The sequence below is a fragment of the Calonectris borealis genome, chromosome 7, assembly GCF_964195595.1.
Source record: "Calonectris borealis chromosome 7, bCalBor7.hap1.2, whole genome shotgun sequence".
In the NCBI taxonomy this organism is placed as follows: Eukaryota; Metazoa; Chordata; class Aves; order Procellariiformes; family Procellariidae; genus Calonectris; species Calonectris borealis.
In genome coordinates, this window is record NC_134318.1 from 8640029 (window position 1) to 8665586 (window position 25558).

The window sequence follows — 25558 nt, forward strand, 5'->3', positions numbered from 1 at the left end:
TCAAAAACACTTCAGCGTGCGTGGTGCCCAGTTCCCTCAAGGACTGTATATTCTGGTAGTGAGTTTTGATCACTCCTCTTCTTAGATATTTTAAGGAATTAGCTAATTCTGTGCATGACTGATGCTCTCTTTCTCAGATAGCAGATGGTTAACTGCTATCTGATTCACCATGTTTGTTGTCAGGCCGAGAGAAGGAAAATCAGAAGGTTGGTTATTGGTTACATGTTTATAGAATTGGATAGTCACTTTCTCGTTTCGAAAACCATGCTTTCTTCTGGCTTAATATAACATACAACACCTTTGTCTACTGCTAAAATAAATTTTTGCCTTTATACTGGCATTTTTTTTCTGTCTGCATGAAATGTTACTGTGCAGAATTCTCCCTTACAGATGTGTGATCTTTGCCTCAGAGAATTGTGTTTGTTTATTTTCTAGTTTTATTTTGGTTGAGGCCCAGTTTATCAAAACAATCTCCTAAATGAACTTGTATGAGATAAGACTTCTCTGAGCACATGGAACTTGAAATAAACCGGTTGCAGTGGATTGTTCTAGATTTATGTTGGTTAAAAGAAAAGAGAACAGTCTAGTCCATTGGTATTCAAATACCCTTTATTAGTTAATTACAGAAATAGAATCTTTGGCGTGCTTGACAAATAACGTTACAGGAAACATTTGAAGTTACATAATACTCTGAGGAGTTTCTTCATGTTAACAAGGTAGTTGGTTACAGTTGAGCAGGGGCAGTGATAAGCCTCCGGTGTACAAGGTAGAGCTAATTTTGTCGAATCAGTAGCGATTATAGCATTAATGGAGTACTATATAATTCAGTTCTGCAGAAAATGGAAGAGCTAGAGACATGCAAAATTAAGAGAAGTGCAAAAGGAACCAAAGGTGAGTAAAGAGGCTTGCAGATATGTAGTGCCCCACAGTAGTTAAATTGCAGATTCAAGAATCCTTCTGGAAGAGTGGAAGATGAAAAGCTAAAAGAGACAGGGAAGGCAATATAATATTTGTTAAAAATATATTTGAGTATTGTTTCTAACTTTAGTACCACAAAAGTAAAAACTAATAAAAATTAAAGTAATAGTGTAACTTTTGACCTGAAGTATCCTAAAGCATTTTATAAACAATGCAAAAAACCCATATAAACTCTGGCAGCAGCTTATAAATAGATCAGTATTACTATTTGACTTGATCTGGAAAGAAATTAAGTTTAACGGTAGAAAATGGGTTGGAAAACAAACAACATTGTGATATTACTTTATTGCCCACTGGAGGTAAGTTTTCAGTCCACAGGAATATGTTTTTTCACTCTAAACAAATATTCTAGTCTATGTAAGTTTTATTAAGCTCATAAAAATGCACATAGTAATCATAAATACATATAAAAATGCAGCAATGACTAGAAGACATACATATATCAATGTAGCCTTTTCCTTAAAAAATCATAGAGTCATTATTTATTGTTGACCTTCCTAGTTTTTCCATGGCATTTCTTTGTATGAACAGTCATTTTCCTCAAAAGACTTTTTAAGGCTTTATGAGTAAAGCTAGCGGTAGAAGAACACATAATGAACTTGTAGAAGATGGTTCAGTATACCACAAAATTAGAAACAAAGAATATGTAAGTACCTTTTTTCAGTTATAGTTGGAGGAGAGCAGACTAACAGTTAAAATGAATTTACGTAGAGTATCTAATTTATATCAAAAGCCATGTTGACTACTTTAATGCTGAAATTCAAATGTTATTCCTCAGTTCAGTATTTGGTTGCTCTCACCTCCTGCAAATGAAGTATCTTCTGAACTGTGATTACTCAGGATTAATCTCTACCTCAATGGATTGCTTTATTGTATTTGTGTCCGTTTGTGTCATGGAATCATAGAATGGTTTGGGTTGGAAGTAACCTTAAAGATCATCTAGTTCCAGCCCCCCTGCCATGGGCAGGGATACTTTCCACTAGACCAGGCTGCTCAAAGCCCCATCCAACCTGGCCTTGAACACTTCCAAGTTGTGGGGCATCCACAACTTCTCTGGGCAACCTGTTCCAGTGCCTCACCACCCTCATAGTGAAGAATTTCTTCCTTGTATTAGTCTGAATCTACCCTCTTTCAGTTTAAAGCCATTACCCCTTGTCGTATCACTACATGCCCTTGTAAAAAGTCCTTCTTCAGCTTTCTTGTAGGCCCCCCTTCAGATACTGGAAGGCTGCTATAAGGTCTCCCCAGAGCCTTCTCTTCTCCAGGCTGAACAACCCCAGCTCTCTCAGCCTGTCCTCATAGGTAGAGGTGTTCCAGCCCTCTGATCGTCTTCATGGCCCTCCTCTGGGCTTGCTCCAACAGGTCCATGTCCTTCTCATGTTGGGGGCCCCAGAGCTGAACGCAGTACTTCAGGTGGGGTCTCACAAAAGCGGAGTAGAGAGGGAGAGTTACCTCCCTCAATCTGCTGGCCACGCTTCTTTTGATGCAGTCCAGGATATGGTTGGCTTTCTGGGCTGCAGGTGCACATTGCCGGGTCATGTTGAGCTTCTCATCAACCAACACCCCCAAGTCTTTCTCCTCAGGGCTGCTCTCAATCCATTCTCCCCCCAGCCTGTATTTGTGCTTGGAATTGCCCCGACCCATGTGCAGGACCTTGCCCTTGGCCTTGATGAACTTCATGAGGTTTGCACAGGCCCACTCCTCAAGCCTGTCAAAGTCCGTCTGGATGGCATCCCTTCCCTCCAGCGTGTCGACCACAGCACACAGCTGTTTGCACGCATCAGCAAACTTGCTAAGTGTGCACTTAATCCCACTGTCTGTGTCACCAACAAAAATGTTAAACAGCTCTGGTCCCAGTACCGACCCCTGAGGAACTCTGCTCATCACTGGTCTCCACTTGGAATCGAGCCGTTGACTGCAACTCTTTGAGTGTGACCATCCAGCCAGTTCCTTATCCGCTGAATGGTTCATCCGTCAAATCCATGACTCTCCAATTTAAAGACAAGGATGTCGTGCGGGACAGCGTCAAATGCTTTGCACAAGTCCAGGTAGATTACATCAATTGCTCTTCCCTTATCCAGCAACGCTGTAACCCCATCGTAGAAGGCCACCAGATTTGTCAGGCAAGATTTGCCTTTAGTGAAGCCATGTCGGCTGTCACCAATCAGCTCCTTATTTTCTATGTGCCTTAGCATAGTTTCCAGGAGGATCTGCTCCATGATCTTGCCAGGCACAGAGGTGAGACTAACTGGCCTGTAGTTCCGCAGGTCTTCCTTTTTTCCCTTTTTAAAAATGGGGATTATGTTTCCCCTTTTCCGGTCAGTGGGAACTTCAGTGGATTGCCATGACTTCTCAAATATGATGGATAGTGGCTTAGCAACTTAATCCGCCAGTTCCCTCAGGATCCGTGGATGCATCTCATCAGGTCCCATGGACTTGTGCACCTTCAGGTTCCTTAGATGGTCTCAAACCTGATCTCCTACAGTGGGCAGCTATTCATTCTCCCAATCCCTGCCTTTGCCTTCTGCGACTTTGGCGGTGTGGCGTGAACACTTGCCAGTGAAGATTGAGGCAAAAAAGTCATTGAGTACCTTAGCCTGCTCCATATCCTGGGTAACCAGGTCTCCCATTTCCTTCCAGAGAGGACCCATGTTTTCTCTAGTCTTCCTTTTATCACTGACATACCTATAGAATCTTTTCTTGTTGCCCTTGATATCCCTGGCCAGATTCAATAAACATATTTATTTTGAAGTAGCCAAATACTACTATCTTTATTAATTTTTAAAAGACAGCTAATGTAAATAATACAGACCTCTGTTTGCTTGTCGTCGTAAAGTGGCTTAAGATAAATTCCTAATATTTATATCCTTAGTCTGTGGTTTGTGCTTTGAGAATAGTACTATGAATTGGGCCATCACCAAGGAATACTTAGAGCTGAAGAATCGGGAAGGGAAGTGTAAGATCAGAAACAGTTTTTCCTCAATACATATTAAAAAAACCCATGGCTGTTGACTTCAAATAAAAGAGAATACTTGTGGATTAAGAGATCCTTCCCAACCTGAGCATGTTTTGTCAGAGAAGAGCCACACTTTTTTACCCTTCTAATCTTCAGTGTTATCTGGTAACATACACATAATTTGTCCGCAGACGCTGGTCTGCTACATAGAGCCATTGGCACAGATTGGTTTAGAGTTCATTCTCATATTTTGAGCAGGGGGTTGGACTACATGACCTCTGGAAACTTCTTTCAGCCTAAATTATTATTCTGTGATTCTATGACACAATTTATGTCAAGGACTGGATTTGAGGACCGAGATGTTTCAGCCAGTGCAACTGGGAGACAGGATAAAAAATTGTTTTAAGCTGTCTCTGTATCTGCCATGCACATCAAGACAGGGATGAAACATTTATTGCTTACAACGAAACAGTTACTGCTTAAAACTGTTCTTACTGATAACAGGAGCTACGTATCGCGCAGATTTGCAGTGGATTGCCAGAAATTAAAAGTTTAGTTTTCCTGGGAACTGTGAAATGAAATTGGGAAACCTGAGGAACTTTATGGCAAAGAGAAAAAGCTGCTGAGAGTTTATTTCGTCCTGGTGGAATGGCTTGTATTGCCTTTTTTTTTTTTTTTTAAACCTTTGAAATGTTACTGCTTTAGGTGTTGAGGAGCTCTTTAAGAAATAGGTCAATAATATTTGCACTGAGCCTTGTAGAGTACTTCTTTTTATATATAATGGTATATTAATGCAGTGTGAATGAATACAGTGATACATTTGGGATACACAAGCAGCTCAGTGTCTGGGGCAAAGAAATTAAAATATTCAAACCAACATGAATTAGTTGTTGTAACCAATATTGAAAAACCCTGACCTTCAATCCAAAGAAAAAGAACTGATTTTTTTTGGAGGTGAGGGAATAGTATCTTCTAGAGTTGTATTATGGTGATACCAAAACATCTGTAGGTAACTTACAGCTGAAGAGTCAGAAGGCGAAGCGTAGGATCAAAAACAATTTTTCTCAAATATTACATTAAAAAACACATGGCAGTTTACTTCAAATAAAAGCGAATGCAGCTTGAGTGCATCTATGAAAATTGGATTTCTTCAGTCTTAACCGTTACTTTTTATGTGGACAAGGTAACACATCACAAAGGTGGGAAACCAGTGAGTTGTGTTGGAATACCGGGGATAGATCCATAAAGTATTTATATGTAGGCACAGGTGTACATGGAAGGCCATGCATTCTAGCCCTCATGCTCTTCCGAAAGCGTCTTAGTTACTTCTGAATTTTGGCTAGGAAAAGTAATTAATTTGGCTATGCGCTAACTAATTCTGTGTAATTATTTACATCAATGAAGTAAGAATAATAAAAAGTAATAGATCATCATTGAACTATTGTTCTTTCTTAGAAATAGTGTCCTAAAGTGTTGATAAATGAAGATTTGCTTTTATTTTGCAGCAGCTGGACTGTAGAACTCATTGCATGACTTTTGAATAATTACAAATTAACTATGCATATCTATGTTTATATCTGCATTGGTATTTGCAGCACTACAGCGGTCTATTTCTCAGGCACTTCTTGATCTACATTAACATTAGAGTGATACATTTGTAATAGAGCTACTTCAGTGAAGGCTGTGAAGTGTGTACTCCTACATAAGTGTGTCCTACATAAGGACATTATACGACTTCAGTAGGATGAAAAGATCTACTGGATCTGAGTATCCCAGCGTCACTTGTGCCTTTGTCAAGTCTGTCTGTTACAGCCTGTTGATGTTGAGTTGCAGTGAGCTGGAGTGCTCTTTTTCCTTCATCTCTTCAAACTTGTTCAACTGTGGAGGGTCATGGAAGAGCTTTTTTCCTTTAAAGGAAAAGGTGTATAGTAAAATAAAATAGAAGATAGACTTGTTCTTTCACAGATTTCAAGTTTCCTTACACATTTTCAGTGTAAGTTGCACTGATACGACTATTTCACTAGAAAATCATACCACTGATTAAAATAATGATCTGTGGATAGCTCAGGACATAAATCATTCTGTATTTCATTACAAGAAATCAAGACAAATGTTATTTGATCTTTAAGCTTTAAAAGTAAGTTTAAAAAAAAAATTAAAAAGCTGGACATGGTTTGAAGGGCTCTGAAAAATTAACAGGAATGATCACAAGCAGTCTAGCTGGAGCTTTAGGATCTTACTTTGAAAGTTCCTGATGTTATCTAAACACCACTCTGCAGCTATTATGTGCTGAACCTAAATTGGGGAGAGGTCATGAGATTTCTTGTTCCTGTCATCCCTTTCCAGAGCTCCTTCTTTTTCCCGTTTGTTTCCTTGTTCACTTATGTTCTTTGACAAATTAATTTCCCCAAATAATGAAGGCTTTCTAGCAGAGATGGTTTTTGGCAAGTTTGAGAGTCTGGGGATGAATACTTGCTTACAAAACTGTTTGTTTGTTTATTTAAGGTTGCTAATCTTGCTTGTTCATTGTCAACAAATGAAGATGGAATGAAAATTGTCCAAATGGCAGCTAATCACATAGAGACTTTGTGCCCACAGGTATGACTTTTTCAATTAATTCCCATTACAGCGCACTAAGCATACACTGTATTTTTGTCACACACCATAGATGTTTAGTCATGCTCCTTCAGTCTAAATTCCCATTCCATACACACAGCTGAGTGTAGTAAATGGAGACCAAATGATAAATCAAGGGCAAATACCCAGTTAATTTGTTTATTTTTTCTTAGTGATTAACATAGGAATTGTTAATAGTCTGTATTGATTGGGAGTTTTAAAAAGCTGTAAAAATTGCAATTGAAGAAACATGCTGCTCTATTTCTGAAATTAAACCTGATTGAATGAACAGTGTAACATGATAGGCAAATTGCCAGTATTTTTACTCTTAAAAAGCAATACATATTTTGACCTTTAACTTGAAATATTATTACCACTTGATTTGGTTCTTGTGTATGTGAATATTAAAGTATGAATTCTTCTGATTATCGCTAATTCAAAAGCTTGAGCTTTTGTCGTAAGCAAATGAACGAAAAACAGCACAGCTACACATAAATTTTTGGTACTTAATATCTTATAAAAAGTGTATTCACTCTGTATTTGTCACGTTCAGAATTAGAGATAAAAACTTCTGCAGTTACATCTGTTTAAAGCAAAGATTTTACTGATTTGTGTGAATCTGATCTGAGTGGTTCAGCCTTGAGGCTGCATAATTTCAAGATCATTAGCTCTTTGAAGAACACTATAGTTTACACCGTGGCCTGAATATTCTTACCCGCTTGTGTGTTTGAATGCTAAATGTGGTTGAAATAGAAGGTGAAGAGCAAATATTAATAATATGTTCAATTACAAGCTTGAGGAGTCCATTTTATGCCTGTTGAGTAAATGCAAGACTTGGGGAAAAAGAAACTTCTGTCAAGGAAATGTGATATTCTGAAAATATCACAGATCAGTGTTTTCTCTTGAATCATTCCGTTTCTAAAAATGTCTGTTTTTATAACTTTTACAGTTCTGTGTTTCACATCCCACTCTATTTGATTTAATATGTTACTGGTTTTGTAAGAAGATTGCTGGCTTGTAAGAAGAATTAGTGAATAGCTTTTTCCAGCTTCTTTGTTTCTCCAGAGGTACAAGTGCAGCTTTTATAATACATTATTATGCATCCAGATGTAGCTTTTTAATTGAAAACCTACACTTTCAGTATTGCATCTGATACCAGAAACTCCCAAAATCTAATTTTGACTAAAATACTGATTTTCTCCACAGCCATTTAAGTTGCTAGAGTTTTAATTTCCTGTAGTAAAATGGAAGGTTCTTGTTTGTTTTTTTTTTTCCTTTTTTAAACCTCGAGGTAAACCAGAGGTGAATTAGTTGATAATTGTAGATCTGTCTAAATAGAGAATGTGGTATGCGCATGATAAGATTATATTACTATTAATAGTGTGTTCATTGTGCAGGATTTGCTGCTTTCTTAGATAAGGGCCATTCCCTGCGAAAGCAATTGGCATTTTGCCTACGTAAGAAATAGCAGAATAAGTCTCCTGCATTTTTCAATAAATCAGATTATGCTGTATCATTTAAAAATCCTCCACAGGGAAAATAATTATCTATTAAGATCCCTGCAGGGCATATCAATTGGAGTTTGGAATGGGGAAATTTGCATGTAGAACTCCCTAATGTTCTCAAACCTTTAGAGTAAAAAATGGGATTTTACGTGCTCTGAAAAATATATTTCTTGAAGGGAACCATGTGGTTTGGATTGAAATCTGAAATAGTTGAATTAAAACAGAAGAAAACCCCAAAACCTCACACCTCAAACACACCAACCAAAAAACCCAGCAACAAAACCAATACCTACAGAAAACACCTTGGAGTCTTGGGAGTTCTGCAGATTTGACCAGCAAAACTTCCCATGTAGCACTGGGGAAAAGACAGATACAGAATTGGCAAACCCTGGAGGAAAACCTTTTAATTGTTAGAATTCATAGACATGCTTATGTTATATTAATTATAGTGCACTGTAGTTAAAATGTAGAGGGTTGATTCTGAACTCTGACCATATTTTTTTTCTCAAGTGAGATTATTTAGCAAATATTTTGACTGTCCAATAAATGAAATAAGCTAGGCATGTAAGAGCCGATAGGAAACATATAATCCCTGTTGTTCCTGAAATTTCATGAATACTTCATGAGAAATGAATTATAAGAATATTTAATGTTAAATCAATAATAATGAATAGAATAAAGAAATATAGAGCTGCTAGCATATGTTTTGATGAAGGAAGAATTATTTCTGCTCATGTTTCTAGCTTTTGGTTGGGAGAATTTTCTGAAGTGTTGTCAGGTAGGTAAAATCTACAATGTCACTTGTTCTATGTGGGAGTCCATGTTACTTTCCTGGTGTGCAAACAAAATCATGACCTCATCAAATTAATGACAAAGAAAGAAAAGGAAAAGAACCCACAAAAGCAAACAAACTTATGTTTATGAACAGCAAAAATATAAATCTGTAGAGCTGTTTTGCTAATACAGATCTTGGGTTTGTTACCCTTATGCTTCAGTTCAGTGGCATGTTTGAAGAAGTCTCTGGTTCCTCTAATAGTTGGTCCTCTGGAATAGGCAAAGATACCTGGTAGAGGGTAAACCTGTAAATATAGAGAGGGAAAAATATCCTAAATGTAGGAAAGCAGAGATGAGCAGGCAAGGATCTGGCTTCTCTGTCTAAATTCTTGATAGGTTTTTACATTTTTACGGGCTAATCAGCTTTCAGGTGGTTCAACAAGTATGTCTGGCAAACCAGGCCAATAAGAGGAGGAACAAGGGAGAAAAGTCCTAGAAAAACCTGTGTGTTGGTGTGTAAGGAGGATCTAGGCTGTTATTTGACCTGGCTTCTGTGTTTGTACTGGGTCCTCTTTCCTTATCTCCCTTAAGGTAGGCCTCTGGTTTTGCTGGGTTGAGGAGCTCTGCTGAGGGATAAACTTGAGGAATAAGGATGCCTTCTGCAACAGGCTCTGAAGGAGGGAGGAGGTGAGAAGGAAGCCATTGATTAGATCTTGGTTGGAGTTGAAGGCCTTCAGTATGTGTCTTAACCTGGGATAAGGATACGGTGTTGGGGGAGAGCAGAGAAGCAAGACTGAACAGTAGCTGAGGTAGGTGAAGGTGTGCTTGTTCTCTGTGAAACTCATGTTTGTTAGAAACAGACATAGTGGAGGTGCTGTGATGCGCATAATGAGAGAGAATGACATTTTCCTTCCTGAGGGCATGGAAGCCAGGGAGTGCCAAGAGCTTTAATGCAAACAGATCCTGAGCTGCTATTTTTGAGGGGAAGAATGACCTTGAGCCTAAAGCTGGAACAGATGTTTCAAAGTGAAGATCAGAAGTGGCTAGTCTCAAGACAGGGGCTGGGAAGAGCTTCAGCATGTCAAAGGGCTCTGGCTAGAGCTTTTTAATTAGCATAAAGACCCCTGGAGAGTTTTAAGGAGCAGGAGGTTTGGGCTTGTTTTGGAAGAACCATACTTGAAAAAGCGATTTTTGGGCTCACTTCCTTTGAAGGTGAGATCTTGCTAGAGCTTGCTACTAGTTACCAAGATGACTCAGGGTGATTAGTTCTGCAGTGAACCATGTCTGTTCTGGTATGTCATGCAAGGAAGCAAAATGCAGGAAAAACACACATTAGCTTAATCTTTATTTGGTGATAAAGAAATTTTTAAAAATCATTCAATCCCATGCAATATTTTTATCAGATATTTTAAAAAAGACAAGGTTTACACTGGTATAACCAGAACCTCGATCTCAGTATTTTTACCGAGTTCTGTTTTTCTCTTAAGTATTAAGAGATAGACAGAAACCATCTAGTTATAAAGCTATTACGTGGGAAGGAAATCTATGTAACAGGAAATCCATTAGAGGTTGAGTTGCTCTTTGTGTTTAAAACATAAAAATAAAGTAATTGTTTGGATTATGTTATTTAACACCATTCAGCAAAATCACACTGGAAAATCCACTATTAGTAAATATTTAATAAAATGGCCGACTCCCAAAATGGAGTTTAGACATGGCCAACCGTCGAAAGTCCTGCTGATAACTGTCTCTGAAAACAGCTACCGCTATTCTACAACCCTGCTGGTCATAGACTGGAACAGACAACGTGTGGTACGTATTGACCTGTGTTACCTGAGCACTGATCTCTAACATACTTAGTGTATGGTATATTGGGTTCATTGTTGCAGTTGGTTTTTATTTTTATATTTGCTGTTCTTTCCCCTCCTACAATACTTTTTAAAAAAATTATGCTAATGAAAAGAGCATAACACTTGGCACATTTGCGGAAAATGCAGCTCTAATTCTCAGTGCCATTTTTTCTTGCTGCTTGGAACTTAATATGCTGTTAGTTATTTTTAATATTGCTTGGTATGTGATATACCACCAAAGATAGAAGCTGAATTTTTGGCTGTGTGAGTTTGTAAATAAATAAGTGTGGTAGTTCAAATAACATGGAGAGGTATTAGGGTACGCAAGATGCTGAACTGATCAGCGGGAATATATTTATACATCATACTTTCAGGCCATTCAAGTACTGATCTGATAGCTGTCTTTAACACTTTGTATTTGGCTTGTCCAGCATAATTAATCTGTTTTCTCAATGGCAACACGACTGTCTGGAGCTGACTGCTTTGGTATTACAGATCTGCTTCTCTGTTGACACATGCACCTGCAGTGAGGAGAATGGCAAAAAACGCCAAGACTCCTTGCAAGAAACCAGCCCTTGCAGCCTTCCTTTCTTTGAATTTTAGTAATTTCAGCACTATTGTAGTGACGCTTTGTTTCCTGTCTCTCTAGCAGACAATATTAAGCCTTTTGCATGTTTTTTAGGATCATGTGAAATGGTCTGTGTTTATCAGTAAATTCAGAAATACCATGGAACCAAGAGTTGAAGAACTGAAGTGCTTTTTGGAGAGCGTATGTTTGTCTGTAGAAGAGATCCAGACAAAGCATTTCCAATCCAGTCCACAAGCCACTTGTATTCTGTCCTCTTCCAAAGTACACTGATTACACCTACAATTTGGTGCAAAGTAGCATGGAAGCCTTCAGCAGCCTAACAGTGAGAGCAGTGTGCCCCATGCGTACGAATATTCAACTGAGAAGCTTGTCATTTCCAAGCAGGGTTTGCATGTTCTCTGCATTCTTTCTTAAAGCTATGATCAGAACTTTGTTATGCTTCCTATATGTTTTGCTCAAGCTTTAAATGTGAATGTCCTATAAATTTTTTTTCTCAAAATTAAACATTTTACAAGTGTGTTTTTCCCTTCTAAAAATGAACAGGGGAATTTAGTCTTTCCTTTGAGCTGTGTTTCGATTTACACTTAAATTGTTTAGCCTTTTCAGGCTGTTACAGATAGATGGATATTATTTGCTTCTGTGTTATTTTCTAGAAAGGAGGTACTGTATTGAACAAACCTGAAAATTCTCATTCACAAAAATGAGTCTTGATAGCTAATAAGTGGGCAGCATGTTTTGATGTGTTACATTTTTCAGGTATTGGAGTTTAATTATATGTTTTACGATGCTGTGATTTTTGAAGCTAGCAATTTACATTTCCTATATATTTACTTTTTCATCAGAGAAAAATCAATCATCCATTTTGTTATTTGCTCTGATACATTAAATGGTGGGGGACACTGAAGAAGTTTTTCATTAGCCTCATAAAAACTCTTCACTGGTATTACTTTAATAACCACAATTGTTTCATCTTCTTGGTTGAACCGTCTGTGGCATCTCCTTTTATTTGTCTTAATACCATTTTCTTCAAAAACAGGAGTCTTGTGCAAAGGCAGAAGTAATGGGGGAGAACATCGTAAATCAGTGAATTCTCTACCATCTGCTTTAAAAGAGAGAAAACAGATGTTAGTATCTCTAACAGCATCAGACATCATCTTAAGTACCACCTCCAACCTTTCAATTGAGCAATTAATTAAAAGTACATATCAAGCCTTAATTATAATATTTCTAAAACTACAGGAAAGGTATTTTGGTGAAGTGATACATTTTTCATGTAGGCTTTCACCATGTTAGAAAAGTCCACACACAATGCCGCTGAAGCTAATGAAGAAATTGTCATTAACCTTGATAGCTGTGGTCGTCTGCTTGAATGTTCCTATGTTTAATTCCTTTTCTTACAGCTTTGTTACACAACAAGTTTAATCTGGCATACATCATCACTACTGCTAGAGACTTGATCTCCCTCCCTACTCTCAAGCTGTTATTTCTGCCTCCTTCCCTTGTGACTAACAATAGCAATCATACAGCTATTCAGCGATCTGGATCAGGAAACTGATGCAGCTGAGAATTAACCTGGGAAGCAAGTAAGAAGGTTAGTTTTCATTCAAGTCAGTTGCCTGATGTAGTTTGCTGTATGGATGTATGAACACTGGTTGCTGGCTGAAGGGAAGGAATGAGGAAAAAGGAGTCTAAAGGAGGAGCAGGCCACTGCTTTTGGTGGCAGTGCAGACTAATGCCAGGTTGAGCTGACAGTGGCACAGCTTTGGTGTTATAAGTTAAGGTTTGTTTTCAGTATTAGAAGATGGCTGTTGTTACCAGCTACCAGGAGACATTGCATGGAAAAAGTTATCTAGTCCTCACGTATCATCATAATGTATGATCCTGTTTGGATGGATGATCCTTTGTACCATCAGAACACTGCAGTCTTAATGTGATGGGCAATCTGCAGAAACGGAACATGTACAAAACCAGCTGTGCTCCAGGTTCCAGTCTGGCTATCTGACAAGGACTGAGAATGATACAAAGAAGAAAACCTTTCTCATATCCTCTAGCATCATTTACTGACATTAGTAGTTGTAGGATGTTACCTTTTTCTGTTTGAGGAAATTGAGGTTTGTTGTTTTAAAAAGAAGATAAAGCATGTGGTATTTTTAGCTGGTTGGGATACTGTGGAATCCTAAAACTGTGGGCCACCAAAATGTATTGGAAAGCCTAATGCTTTGTGCTCTTAGACAAATAGACTTAGCTGGATGTTTGAACTTTTGGACTTTTTTTTGAACTTTGCTGGATGCTTGAACTTCTCCCATAAATGGAGTTTGAAGGGGGAAAAAAAAATAATACTATGACTCTCAGATTCCCCTGAAAGTCTCATGTTGGTTGTGATTGCTTGGCTGTTTCGTGATAGTCCTTGGAAAGAAAATAATTAACTACAAAATGCCTTGAGGTTTTCAGTCTTAACTTTCATCTTCCAGCATCTGTTGTGTTAGAATAGAATTCTCAACAAATTCTCAGTTTGTAATATTAAATAAAAATACCACCTCTGAGTGACCTCAACTTCTGTAGCAATACGGAAGCTGTTCTGTTTTATCCTATTCTGCTTGCCTCACCTGCAGTTAGTGGACATAAGACATGGGAACGATCCGAGTTCCATAAAGTAGCTGGAGGGCATTTGCTGTAGATTCATACTGCACAAAAGAGCTATGAATGTGTTATAAACAATTTATTTTTCCCTGTGCCTTTAAAACCTGAAAATATTTTTCCTGGAAAGGTATTTCTTTTTTATCTCTTCAACTTCATCCTTTTTTCTGAATTTATAACTTTTCCTGAGATGCCACATTTTGTTGGTGACAGTCCTGCAGCAGAATGCCAGGGAAGGAAAGAAAAACAATAAAACATCATTATTAGAGACGACTTGTGATAAAAAACCTACTGGGGAGGAGGGTGGTCATACAGTAAGAAAGCTTAGAGTAGTACAAAACAGCAAAATAATACCACTGTTAAAAGATGTAGGTTTGCATGTTTTTGGAAGACGGGTGGACAGCAATAAGGAGCAGAGAATGTAAATAGCTATAGCATGCAGTAATAGAGAGGTGTAAATAGCATAGGTTGACAAGGGAACATGTTGCTCTTGTTGAAGCAAGAAGCTAAAATCACACTATTGATACATGGTTCCATCTGACATAACTTTGTTCTGTAGCATTGGGCATATAACTATTATCAGCTGTTTACCTAATTTTGAGATGCTTTTCAACTGGAATATTGGAAGTCTGATGGGGATCCTCAGGGGTGCTTCCGCACCCTGGAGGCAGCTGGTGATGTAGATGGGGGGAACAGACACAAGCACTTAGTCTGGCAAGCACCAAGGGAAGTGAGTGAGGTAGACATAAGTTTGATGTAGCTGCAGCATCGACAGGATGGTGCTGCATCGTCCACATTCTTGTATGTGCATATAAGTCCTATGAGCTGCAGCTAAGGAACAAGCTTTTTGGCAATTTCTAGTGTCTTCTGCGCAAGCTTGCAAAGCAAAGGCAGAACTCTTTTTCTTCTTTTCCTGCACACCCACCTTCTCCCTCTGTCACTGATGCAGGATCAGACTTGAGTGAGTTGGGGAGATTCTAGCAAGTCTCTCAGGGAAGTGTCTTCCCTGGAGAAGTGTGAAGTGGTGAATCTTACAAATTTTGCCCGATTCATGTCTCTGATGAGCTTCCAAGTTTTTAAATTGAGCTTTTAAATGGTTTCCTCCAAGTTTTTAAATAGAACTTTTAAATAGTTTCCATAGAAGTAACATCAAATTCGAGGCAGCAGATGACTACTCTTGTTGTGTTCTCATCATTTCTTCCTGGAAACGAAAATGCTAAAATGTCATTAAAGAAGGCAAAGAGGGTTAACATGATCTGCAAGTGGATTTTCTGTGTTATATTTCTGGAATGATAAATGCAAAGTATATCTGGCAATTTGACTATTTGCTTTACTAAATTTCAAATGAAAAGTCATTAGGAAATGTATCAGTAAGAGCAGCATTGGAAGTAACAGTGAAAGTAGCAAGTACAGCACCAGTTTGTTTGATTCTTGTATCTCTTAGATGATGGTGCATTACTGTTGATATTGACGCAGAGTCTGGGCTAATTTGCTATTCTGAGTTAGAAAAAGCTTTGTTTACCATCTTAAAGCTGTCACTATTTTAAACAGAAAAATTTCACGCAAATTGAAATTCGCTTTTTCTTTCTGATTTCTTTGGAACTTGCTGTGCGATGTGACGTGCTAGCTAGATGTTAACTCACATTTACGTTTATGCGTAAAACAGGGATAAGGTATGTGCGTTTCTCATTATACCACTTCTTCTGTTTCCTTTCCACTTTTTCTGGGAAAATGCAAAATGGATTTTAAATTAATAACTGCAGTCACACTAACTTTGTGTTCCGCTATAGCATCACTGAAATTCTTGAAGAATGCAAACTCTGTTGCTGTTGATGCTTGATCCGTATCTCCAAGGCAGAATTATTGCCCATACGTGCATAATTTTCTGGGAGAGATGTTCTCATAAGGAATTTTTTTCTGGATAGCACACTGCATCCTTCTGACGTTTGTTTTACCCGTACCTAAATTATGGCGTGTATAAATAATCAGTGATGCTTCAAAAATCACCCCATTTCTCATTCCTGTCTTTCTATTGGAGGCAATAGCTTGCCTCTTTCTTGATCCTGTTTTTAATTCAATATTCTGCTGAGGTTTCTGCATGTGGAAAATATAGTAAAGGACTAACAACATTAGAAAAATAGTATCAACAACAAGGGGAAAAAAATAGTAATTTGATGGTGGGTGATAGACAATTTAGGTAGTGTTGGGTTCCTCTTTTACAGGATGATAATGTGAATGATGTGTAAGGACCTAATTTCATGATTACAAGTCTCTGCATTTAGGCTTCAGAAATTATTCTTAATAATAACAGAGGAATAGAGAGTCCTTCTTCAGGGTTGGAGGGAGGAAGGATTTTCTTTATTTGAATTTCTCATTACCTGCCCTGGACTATCCTCACTGTCTGAAAGGTAATAAGGGTTTTGTTGTTTTTTGCACTTTTTTCAGCTCATAGGGCGTACAGACTGTGTATGTGAAATACAAGACAGAAAATGAAAAGTAGGAGGAAATGTGGAAACACTTGATATGAACACTTGAAATGTGGAAACATACCTTAATGTTATGCATACCTGCTAAGATACTGACAATATATTGTTTTCATTTTGCACCATTTTCTAAATTCTTTTTGGTTTAGGATGGGTTTTTTTGTTTGTTTGGCTGCAGAGGATTTTGCTTGAGAGAATTCTGGAAAACAGTGATTTGAAACTTTGTTGATGGGAAATATTTCACCGGGGGGAAGAAAACAACCCCACACAGAAACCCTTCAAAATGAAGCAAAATGAGGATCTTTGGGACTACAGTTGTTTACCAGGGGGACAAAGGAACTGTTCTGTTACATGGGCTTCCCTTTCCAGCTACTTCAGTGTAACACATCTGGTGGTGTGACGTAACATTTGTTTTGGAGGAACTTGTAAAATCTTCAAGGTGTTAGTGATAGTTTTATGCTCTTATATATGGAAATACATGTGCCTGAGCAAACGGTTATTGTCTTTAAGGTACAGTATTCCACTTCATGTATAGGAACGTAACTGAAATCTTACTACACTTCTGTGATGAAATCATATGATGCTGATTCTTATGGGCTAATTCCATTCATATAAAATATATTACTGGAAATAATTCTCTTATTTTAGAGTCCTTCCTTGTCCCTGAATATATAATATATATCTGATTTGTCATGATGCGTTTGCATAATGCTCATGATGCTGTCTTAATCTGTTAGCTCCCAGATCTTACTGCGTCTTTCAACTGTTCTCAGTGTTTTCACTGATGTTTCTCAAGCCTATTTTTCCTCCTGTATATCTTTACAGGGTGAATTGATGAGAATTAAATTTCAGTTTTTCAGGTGAGGTGATGCCATTATGTGCATTGTGGGATTGTAGTGCTTTCAAGACTATTCTTAGGGTTTGCTAGGCTACAGAGACAACCTGATGTGTACTTGTAGAACGTTTTGGATTTGTGAAGAGCTCTATGAAAACCTTAGCACTGCTGGCTTTCACATTTTTTTTCCAAATATATTGTCCACATCTCTTCCTGCTAGGATATTAAATAGACATCAGTCTTAAATTACCTTACTCACTCTGAATTTTAACTGTCCCTTTCAGTTAACTTCCTCAAATATTGAACCGTTAACCCACATAACTTCTGATACCCAGTAATTGAAATTAGGTCTGGATAACAGGATGGTAGTGGTTGTCCTGGTCAAAGATGTTTACCCTAATTAACCCCTAACCGTAAGAGGATGTACTATAGAGAATGTTCTAACCACATGACTAAAGAAAGAACATAAGTACAAAACCATGTGACTTCATTCATGTGTAAAACCAACTGTAGCTGAAGCTTTAGTGATAGTTTCAATGAATTAATAGGCTATTAGAATTTAAATAGTTCTTACAAGTATAGACTCTTCTTATCTAACCACAAGCATCCTCCCTCCATTGCCAGTCCTGCTATTATTGAAGACAAGTGCCTTGCCTGAAATGTTGTTCTGGAAGCAATCCTGCCCAGAGAAAGAAAGAAAATAGTAGGTGTGGGCTTTTTTGCTTTTTCTTCCATTCACAGTTGTGTTGGTTTAGGTTACTTAAAAATTAACTGGGTGAGAGGATCAGGAAAAGAACATTTGAGTGTTTGTAGGTTGCAGCAGAGAGAGAAAGCCTACAAGGTCCTTAGAGCCTGCAGTGAGCGGCCGGTAGCATGCAGTGAGGCCTCGGGAGGACAGAAGCAGCTTCTAGGGACCAAAAGGGGCAGGGTGGAGTTTGCTGCAGCTTAGATCTTTGACTGTGGCAGCAACAGGTGAAAAGTTGAAGCTGGGCTCCTCTGTCTGCATGAGTGACGTGGAATATGTTTGGGGATGTCTGTCAGTCCCACTTGTTCACCAGACTTTCTAGCTGTTCTTTCCAGAGGCACTTTAAAGATTTTCAACCTCCATGTCCCCATCTCTGTGTACCTTGTAAAGCTTTCTGCTTTAGGAGTCTCTATATTCAGTAACTCATTTTTGTGTCAAGTTGAAAGCTCGCTGTTGTCTTTAGCGATTGATTTCTTTTGCTCGGACGATACCGAAGTTCATAGATGTTGTAGGAAATGTAGGGCAATGGCATTTAGGCAAATGACTACTGAAGAAGGTTTTCTGTAATGGTAACAGTTTTGTTAGAAATGCCAAGAAGGAATGAGGAGCTAATTGGATGGATTTAATACATTTTTAGTAGGTTGGGTTTTTGTTGTTGCTGTTTTGGTTGAGTTTTTTGCATAATATACTTCAAAATGGGTGTGAAGCAACAGTTGTGGCATACGTGTTGAGCTTTAGTGATGCCTTTTTTTTTCTTTTTTCCTCTCAGTGTATAAACTTAATGTGTATATGTGCTCATCTTACCAAATATTCAAAGACTGTAATTGTGGTGTGGTTAGACTGCAATTGTTCTAGTTCCATTGCAGTTGTATTTTATCTCTGTAAAGTTTGCTACATGAATGAATAGTCCATAAGGACGTTTCTATTTTATATCCAGTATACTACAAATTGGACTAAAGATTTCCTTGGATATGAAATCCAATAAACAGAAGGTTAATTACATAAGCTTCATTTTTATATTGTCATTTTGGTATGCAACTAACTTAATAGATAATTATGGGTGTGGTATTCAGACACGGGTTTTTAACGCTGAATGCCTTTCAAGATCAAGTCCTGAGACTGTAAACTCCCATGGAGAGTTGACTTTATGCCTGCATACCCTGGAAAGCTTTCCTGTAGCTACAGGAGTATGACTTGTGCTGTTGACAGTATGGCTTACCCCAGTTTGATCAGCAAACTCAGCTATCACCAGTGCTGATAATTTTTATACCAGTATAGTTGGTATACTGTGATAGAGCATTTACACAGCCTAAGAAAACGCAGAAAAATCTTACATCTCTAAAAAGCATTGCTATATCAAGAGGCTTTGTTCTCAATTTAATATGTTTATACTGAACTGCAGATAGTGGAGCTTCAGTTCTGGATGAAGCACTGTTGAAGATTTTTTTTTGAGTGTGAAATAACAAATGAAACATTATAAACAGAACGCTGTTTTGAATATTTTTTTATTTCCTCTTTCATATATCAATAAGTCTTGCAGATTATTTTAGCCTTCCATTTCAAGAATTTACTTTTCTTGAAATTAAAATTTGCATTTGAAAATGCATTGCTCAAGGCTTGATAAAATTTTGTCAAGTGTTTGGTGCTTTCTGAGCAGGATCTAGTTGTCCCCCACATACACAAACCGTGGACACAAGGAAGTAATTGTATTTAGAAAATTGAAACTATAGCTAAAATTGTTTAAAGTAATTGACTGGTGTTCTGATTTGCTTGATCCTAAGTGAGATACTGGATACTGGGTGTATATTTAATACAAAAAATACTTTTTGAGGAACAGTGTTTTTTGGTTGAGTGGAAAAATGCACTTTTGATTCTTGAAATAAGCGAGGGGATTTGTGCGATCCACCCCTCATACCTTTGAATATCATATCCAAAACATTCTCTGGGTCATTTACAGACACTGTATTCAATAAGGCAGAAACAGAAATGTTTATTCTGGTTACTTCAGTTTCAGTATCACAAAATAGAGAAAGTGAAAGTACTTAACAACTGAAATTATTAGTTTCATGCAAATCAGGCACCTGCAATCTGACCTGCAAAAAAAAAACCCCAGTGTATTTTATGATCTGCTGTCTGCTTCACTTGTCAGGTCGAGTGAATTAGTTCTAGAAAGGAGGTGCTGTCAGATGGATTTAGAAATCAGTCTTTAAGTGTTAAGTCTATTTTGTCCTCTGTCTCCAAAAAACAAAGAAACTGTCCACCCAAGTGTGAATACTGAATACTTTACTGCATTTTCAGTTCTTTTGCACTTCTGTAACGTTTTAAATTAAAACAATGGGAATGTCTCTTTTTTTAAGCTTTATTTTTATTTTCTTGTCTCAGAATATTTTATTAGGGTCCCTGCTCAAGCTTTAAAGATAACTTTGTGTGCCTTTCCTGTGGAAGGTTTCCAAATGCATTCAGAAGGGTGCATGTAGTCCCTATGTAAAACCAACACATAGTTGTGTAGGGGGGTAAGGGGGAGCTTTAGAGGACTGTGTTTGGTGTGTGTGTTTTTTGTTTGGTAGGGTTTTTTTGTTTGTTTGTGTTTGGTTTTGGTTTTGTTTTCTTCCTCAAGAGTGCACCATGCCTCTGAGCAGTGCTAGGCTATGTTGGGAGGTGTGCTTTTGACTGAAGTTACACAAATTGTTTTAATAAAGCACAAAAACTTTATCCCAATGTAATAAAAACATATTTCTGTGTATCACTGGCAACCACTGTCCAGACATCAGGAGATAAAGCTATGCAGGATTGTATTTAATTTCTAGCCTAGAGTATCAGATCAATAACGTTCGTAGTATTGTTGGCTTATCCCCTACCCCACAATTCTGTTTGTTCTTGAGGGGTTGCTTTACCTGTGTGCTCATAAATTATTTGCGAGATTCTTGGCCAGTAGCTTGTAATAACAATGTAGAAATTAAATCTGCCCTTAAGGGTTGGTATCATGAAGGCCTTTGCTAGACTTGAACAGTGGGTTAGTATATACCAACTTTGTTCAGCAACCTTTTCTCAAAGCTTAGTTAAAGTTACCTAATAATCTCAGAATAAGTAAATCCGTATTTAACTTCTAAAACTTATTACCAAACATAGTCAACTATGTAACTATCAATCCAAGTGCCTCCAGTGCAATCCCTTCTTCCTGCTTTGAGGGAAAGGAGGAAGAAACGGAATCATACAGTATGTTATTTAAATGCTAGTTCTGCCAAAATAGAGAGAGATTGCACATAGGACTTTGAAATTTTATGTTGGATAATAATTTGTCCTAAGTATTTTAAGCATTGCATTTAGTATTTTAGGGATTGCTGTGTTCTTATTATTGCATCATTATTTCTTGCTGGAATTTTTAAGTCTCTGTCTGAAGCAATAGGTGTCTTAATCTTTTCTGAATATAATGTAAAAACTTGTGGTCACGTGTTTATCCCATCATACCACGTGTACACCTAACTCCTCATAACTATCAGTACTTGATAGTGCTGCTGAGATAGAAGTTTTTCAGCATGTTGTGAGAGAGAGCAGTGTGCTGGGGATGGAACTTTTGCTGTTTTCAGAAGAGGAGAGAAGTTTCTTGTGGAAGAACAATCTTGCTTTGTCACTGATTTGTCACACTTGATATAATGATTAAATGATTTTTTCTAACTTTGCATCTCCTTTTAGCTATTTTCAGTGGGGATGTATTTCACCTTTTAAATTCACTGAATAATTAAAGTTGATTTTATTAATAAATATAGCAAGTAATTTATTTACTCTTGGAATGCACTTTTACCTTGGGTAGAATTGTCTAGAGCTGCGTTATCACATGATCTCAATTTTATTTAATTATATTGACTGAAATACATTTCATGATTAAATATTTTGTATACAAGATACTCAGCTTTAAAAGCTTTTAAATGGTTAGTGGTTTTTCATATCTTTGTTATTTTAATGACTTTTTATGGCAGATGCCAAAGCAACAGTGTTATTTATCCTTGAGCCTTTTTATCATTATAGTGAGGTTTTTGCTTGCAAGTTTGTTTTTTGGGTTAGTAGTAAATACGGATGCCTTCTTACAGAGCTTGGGGATGTCTGGATATTAAGCTCCCCCACCGCGTTGTTCGAGAGAAATACAGAAATAAAGTTCTGCACAATTTTCTGTTAAAAGAACAAAAATAGCAGGCTGCCGACATGTTTCTGTGGTTTCTTCAGTGGTAATCCTTGTGTCAGGAAATACTATTTCATGATGTTGCTGCATTATCTGTTGTTACCATTATCTATTATCTGTTTAAATTTCTATTACCTGTCTTAGAGTTTCCCTGAGAAGTGAGCCGCTCTTGCCCCAGAAGGAGTCAATGATAGTAACTAAGTATGTATCATATAGTTATTCTGTAACTGTGCATTACAGAACAGAATTATAGAAAAATTCAGGTTGGAAGGGACCTTAGGTTGTCTTAGGCCAACCTTCTGCTCAAAGCAAGTTCAACGCTGAATTTCAAACTGGCTTTCTCTAAACTTTGACTGGTCAGGTATTGAAAATTTCCAAGGTCAGAGACTGCACGAACTCTCTGGGCAACCTGTTCCACTGCTTGACTGACCTTTGTGTGAAAAGCGCTCTTGTGTGCATCCGTGCTCTCTCTCGTCAGAACCTCCCTCAATTTCTGACCACTGTCAGAATGTCCTCCCACCATGCATGGCTGTGAAGAGCCCGTCTCTGTCATCTTTGTAATCTCCTCATATGTGTTCAGGGGCTGCTGGTAGGTCGTTCTGAAGCTACCCTTTTTCCCAGGCTGAACAAGCTCAGTTCTCTCTCCCTCCTTGCAGTGTAAGAGCTCCAGCCATCTTGGTGGCCTCCTGCTGAACTTGCTCTGCTTTATTGAGGTCTGTTTTGTATCAGAGGGCCCAAAACTGGACACCTGGACAGAGTTTTCTAGATGTGATCTAGTAAGTGTAACCTTTCTCATTCTACTAGCTATGCTCCTGCCCTTTCAGCCCATTATGCTGTTAGCTTTCATTGTTACTGGGGCATGCTGCTGACATGCATTCTAAAGTGTTGTCCAGCAGGATGTCAGGTCCGTTTCCAGCAGAGCTGCTCCCCAGCCAGTCGGCGCCCAGACTGTATCAAGACAAGTAGTTACTCCATCCCATCTGCAAGACTGTTTTTTAGACATTTAGTTGATCATTTTTGAGAGGAGGAAGAAAAACCTTAGGTTCTCTTAGATCAAAAATAGTTGGACGTGAGTTTTATTCCTTACTGATACTGTCCCAAGCAGTGCAATTCCTTTTGTGAAGTAGAATGAGATGATTAGTTCAGTAATAGCTTGGAAAAAATCCACCTTCTAAAAGCTCAAAAATAGTTTTCTGTGTTATTTTTGGTGTGTTATTCATGCACATACCTCGATGAATCTTGTGAGGTATGCTTAGAGACTGTTCATATTATGTAAATGAATTGGAATTAATATAAGATGCACAAAATAGTTTTGATTTTAAACAAAGACATGAATCTTCATCTCTAGAAGTGACAGAATCAAATTTGATGTACTGTTCACCTTGAATATGACCATCCCATTATACATTCTTCATATATAAAATTGCGGAACTACAAAGTTCCATCTTCCAGTAACAAAAGTCTATGGTTAAATCAGATGCTTTGAATTCAGTTTCTGTTTATTTACATGAATGTAGGGTGTGCTATCCTATACACAGGAAGAACTGATTGGAGTCCATTTCTTTACTTTTGACTCCAAAGGAATTCCAGCCTACGTTCAGCTCAAAACTTTTTACCCCAGCAGAATATGAAATTTCTGGGAGCTTTTGTTCTGGAGCAGGTATGGACCTATTACTGTATTTCAGGGAGCAGGATGGCAGTTAAACTTACCAGTTTTCAACTATATTTAATTATCCTATAATATTAAGGCACAAAATAATTCTTTCTTATAAGAGATTATATTAATGTATATATGATAGATCCACGGTTTTAATACTAAGAAACATGAGTTAATTTAATATTTGGGGCCAGGGTTCTCAATCATGTATCAGATTTTGGAGACATTAGCTCTGCACGCAAATTAGGAGAACTTTGTGGCCTTTTACATCTTCCATGAACGTGAGCAGTTCTTCAGAAACACCAACTTTACAGGCTGTTGTGCTTGCCAATTTGGTGAGACTAGAGAAGGCAACAAGCAGAGTCCCCATCTGGACTTGCCCTTGTGAGCATGTTTTTTACATTTCTGCAATAGAGATTGGTATTACATCTTAGCAGTCTATGCACAAGCGCTACACTTTTAGTATGTGTGTCTAGAAGTCCCTTTTGGCTGAGTCCATGAGAGCTGTGCTTAACTAGGTTTGAGCATGATCCATTTTCCATATACATACTCTTGTAAAGATCGATCTTATTTTTCTGTGTAGTTATCCATGCTTTTCCCTTAGAGATGAACACCCCAGCCATGCACAGCAAATGAAGCATGCGGTTATTCAGAAGGCTAGGATGAAGTAGTCAGTCACTCAGCAGTAAAGTCTGAAGAGCAAAGTTGCTCATGCTTTGGTTAGAGTTTGTGCTTTTCATGCTAATCTGTTTTAAATATTAGTCACTGTGAACGCTGTAGCTTTGTTTACTGCTCAGTGTGGGTAAAGGTGGCATAGCATGGCCAGTGGAGAAAAGAAAATGAGGGACAGAATGAGAAACAACCAGAAATGTAAATTCAGTGTCAAAAGTCTCTTTTTATGGGGATTCCAGTCTTAAGATCTTGTTCTGAATAGTGTGAATTGAGTTCTAAATAGAAAGGACTGTCATTTCAGAAACACATTTCTGAAATTCTTGTTTTTGATGTGGTAGCTGCTTTTGAGATGTCGTTGCATGTAATTGGAAAAGATACTGCCTACAGAAAACACAGTGAATTAATTCTGGTAGGATAATTCTTAAGGGCACTATGCTAATGACTATCAACTTTTGTTTGTTAATACATCAGATGAACTGTGACACATTCACCTTTGTAGCAACCTCCTGTAGAGGCAGGATTATAAGAATATCAATGGCATAGAAATGTGTAGGTGATCAAAAGGCTGGTTACAGATGTTGACAAAAGTGAGATAAATGAAATGGATGAAGGAGAATTCAGTTATAAATGAGAGAGGGCTTAAATACACTCTCTCCCCCATCACCTGAAATCATACACAGCTACACTTAGACTGTAATTACATGTAGACTTTTAAGGTATTACTAACCTCCCAGATGAATAAAATGGTTTGAGAATATTTATTCCCAAACAAAGCTATACGTGTTCCTGTTTTGATTAGATTGCTAAACCATGTTATCCTGGGGTGAGCTCTTTCAACTTCAGCCCCTTCAACTTCACTATATTAGCTTACACTAGGGCAGAATTGACCATTGTTTTCTTGAAGGTAAATTTCTCTTGCATGTTTGAGAAATATTTGACTGAATTTGGCTCTGCTGTCTCTGTGTCAAATTGATGAATCTGCCCACTTAATTTTGTTGGAAATTTATCTGCTGGAGGTGCAGGTGAATGTAAAGCTGGGCAGACAGCTGCTATTCAACTGCAAAAAAAGATAATCACCAAAAAT

At 37.8% G+C, this 25558-nt stretch overlaps 1 protein-coding gene across 1 annotated transcript in view; it reads left to right on the forward strand.

Annotated features, from left to right (window-relative positions):
• The window catches only part of CTNNA3 (catenin alpha 3), a 524245-nt gene that overhangs the window by 328635 nt on the left and 170052 nt on the right, over window positions 1-25558 (forward strand). Inside the window, exon 10 of the mRNA XM_075154246.1 lies at window positions 6440-6532. Coding sequence (XP_075010347.1) covers window positions 6440-6532 — 93 coding nt within the window. The remainder of the gene's footprint in view (window positions 1-6439; window positions 6533-25558) is intronic.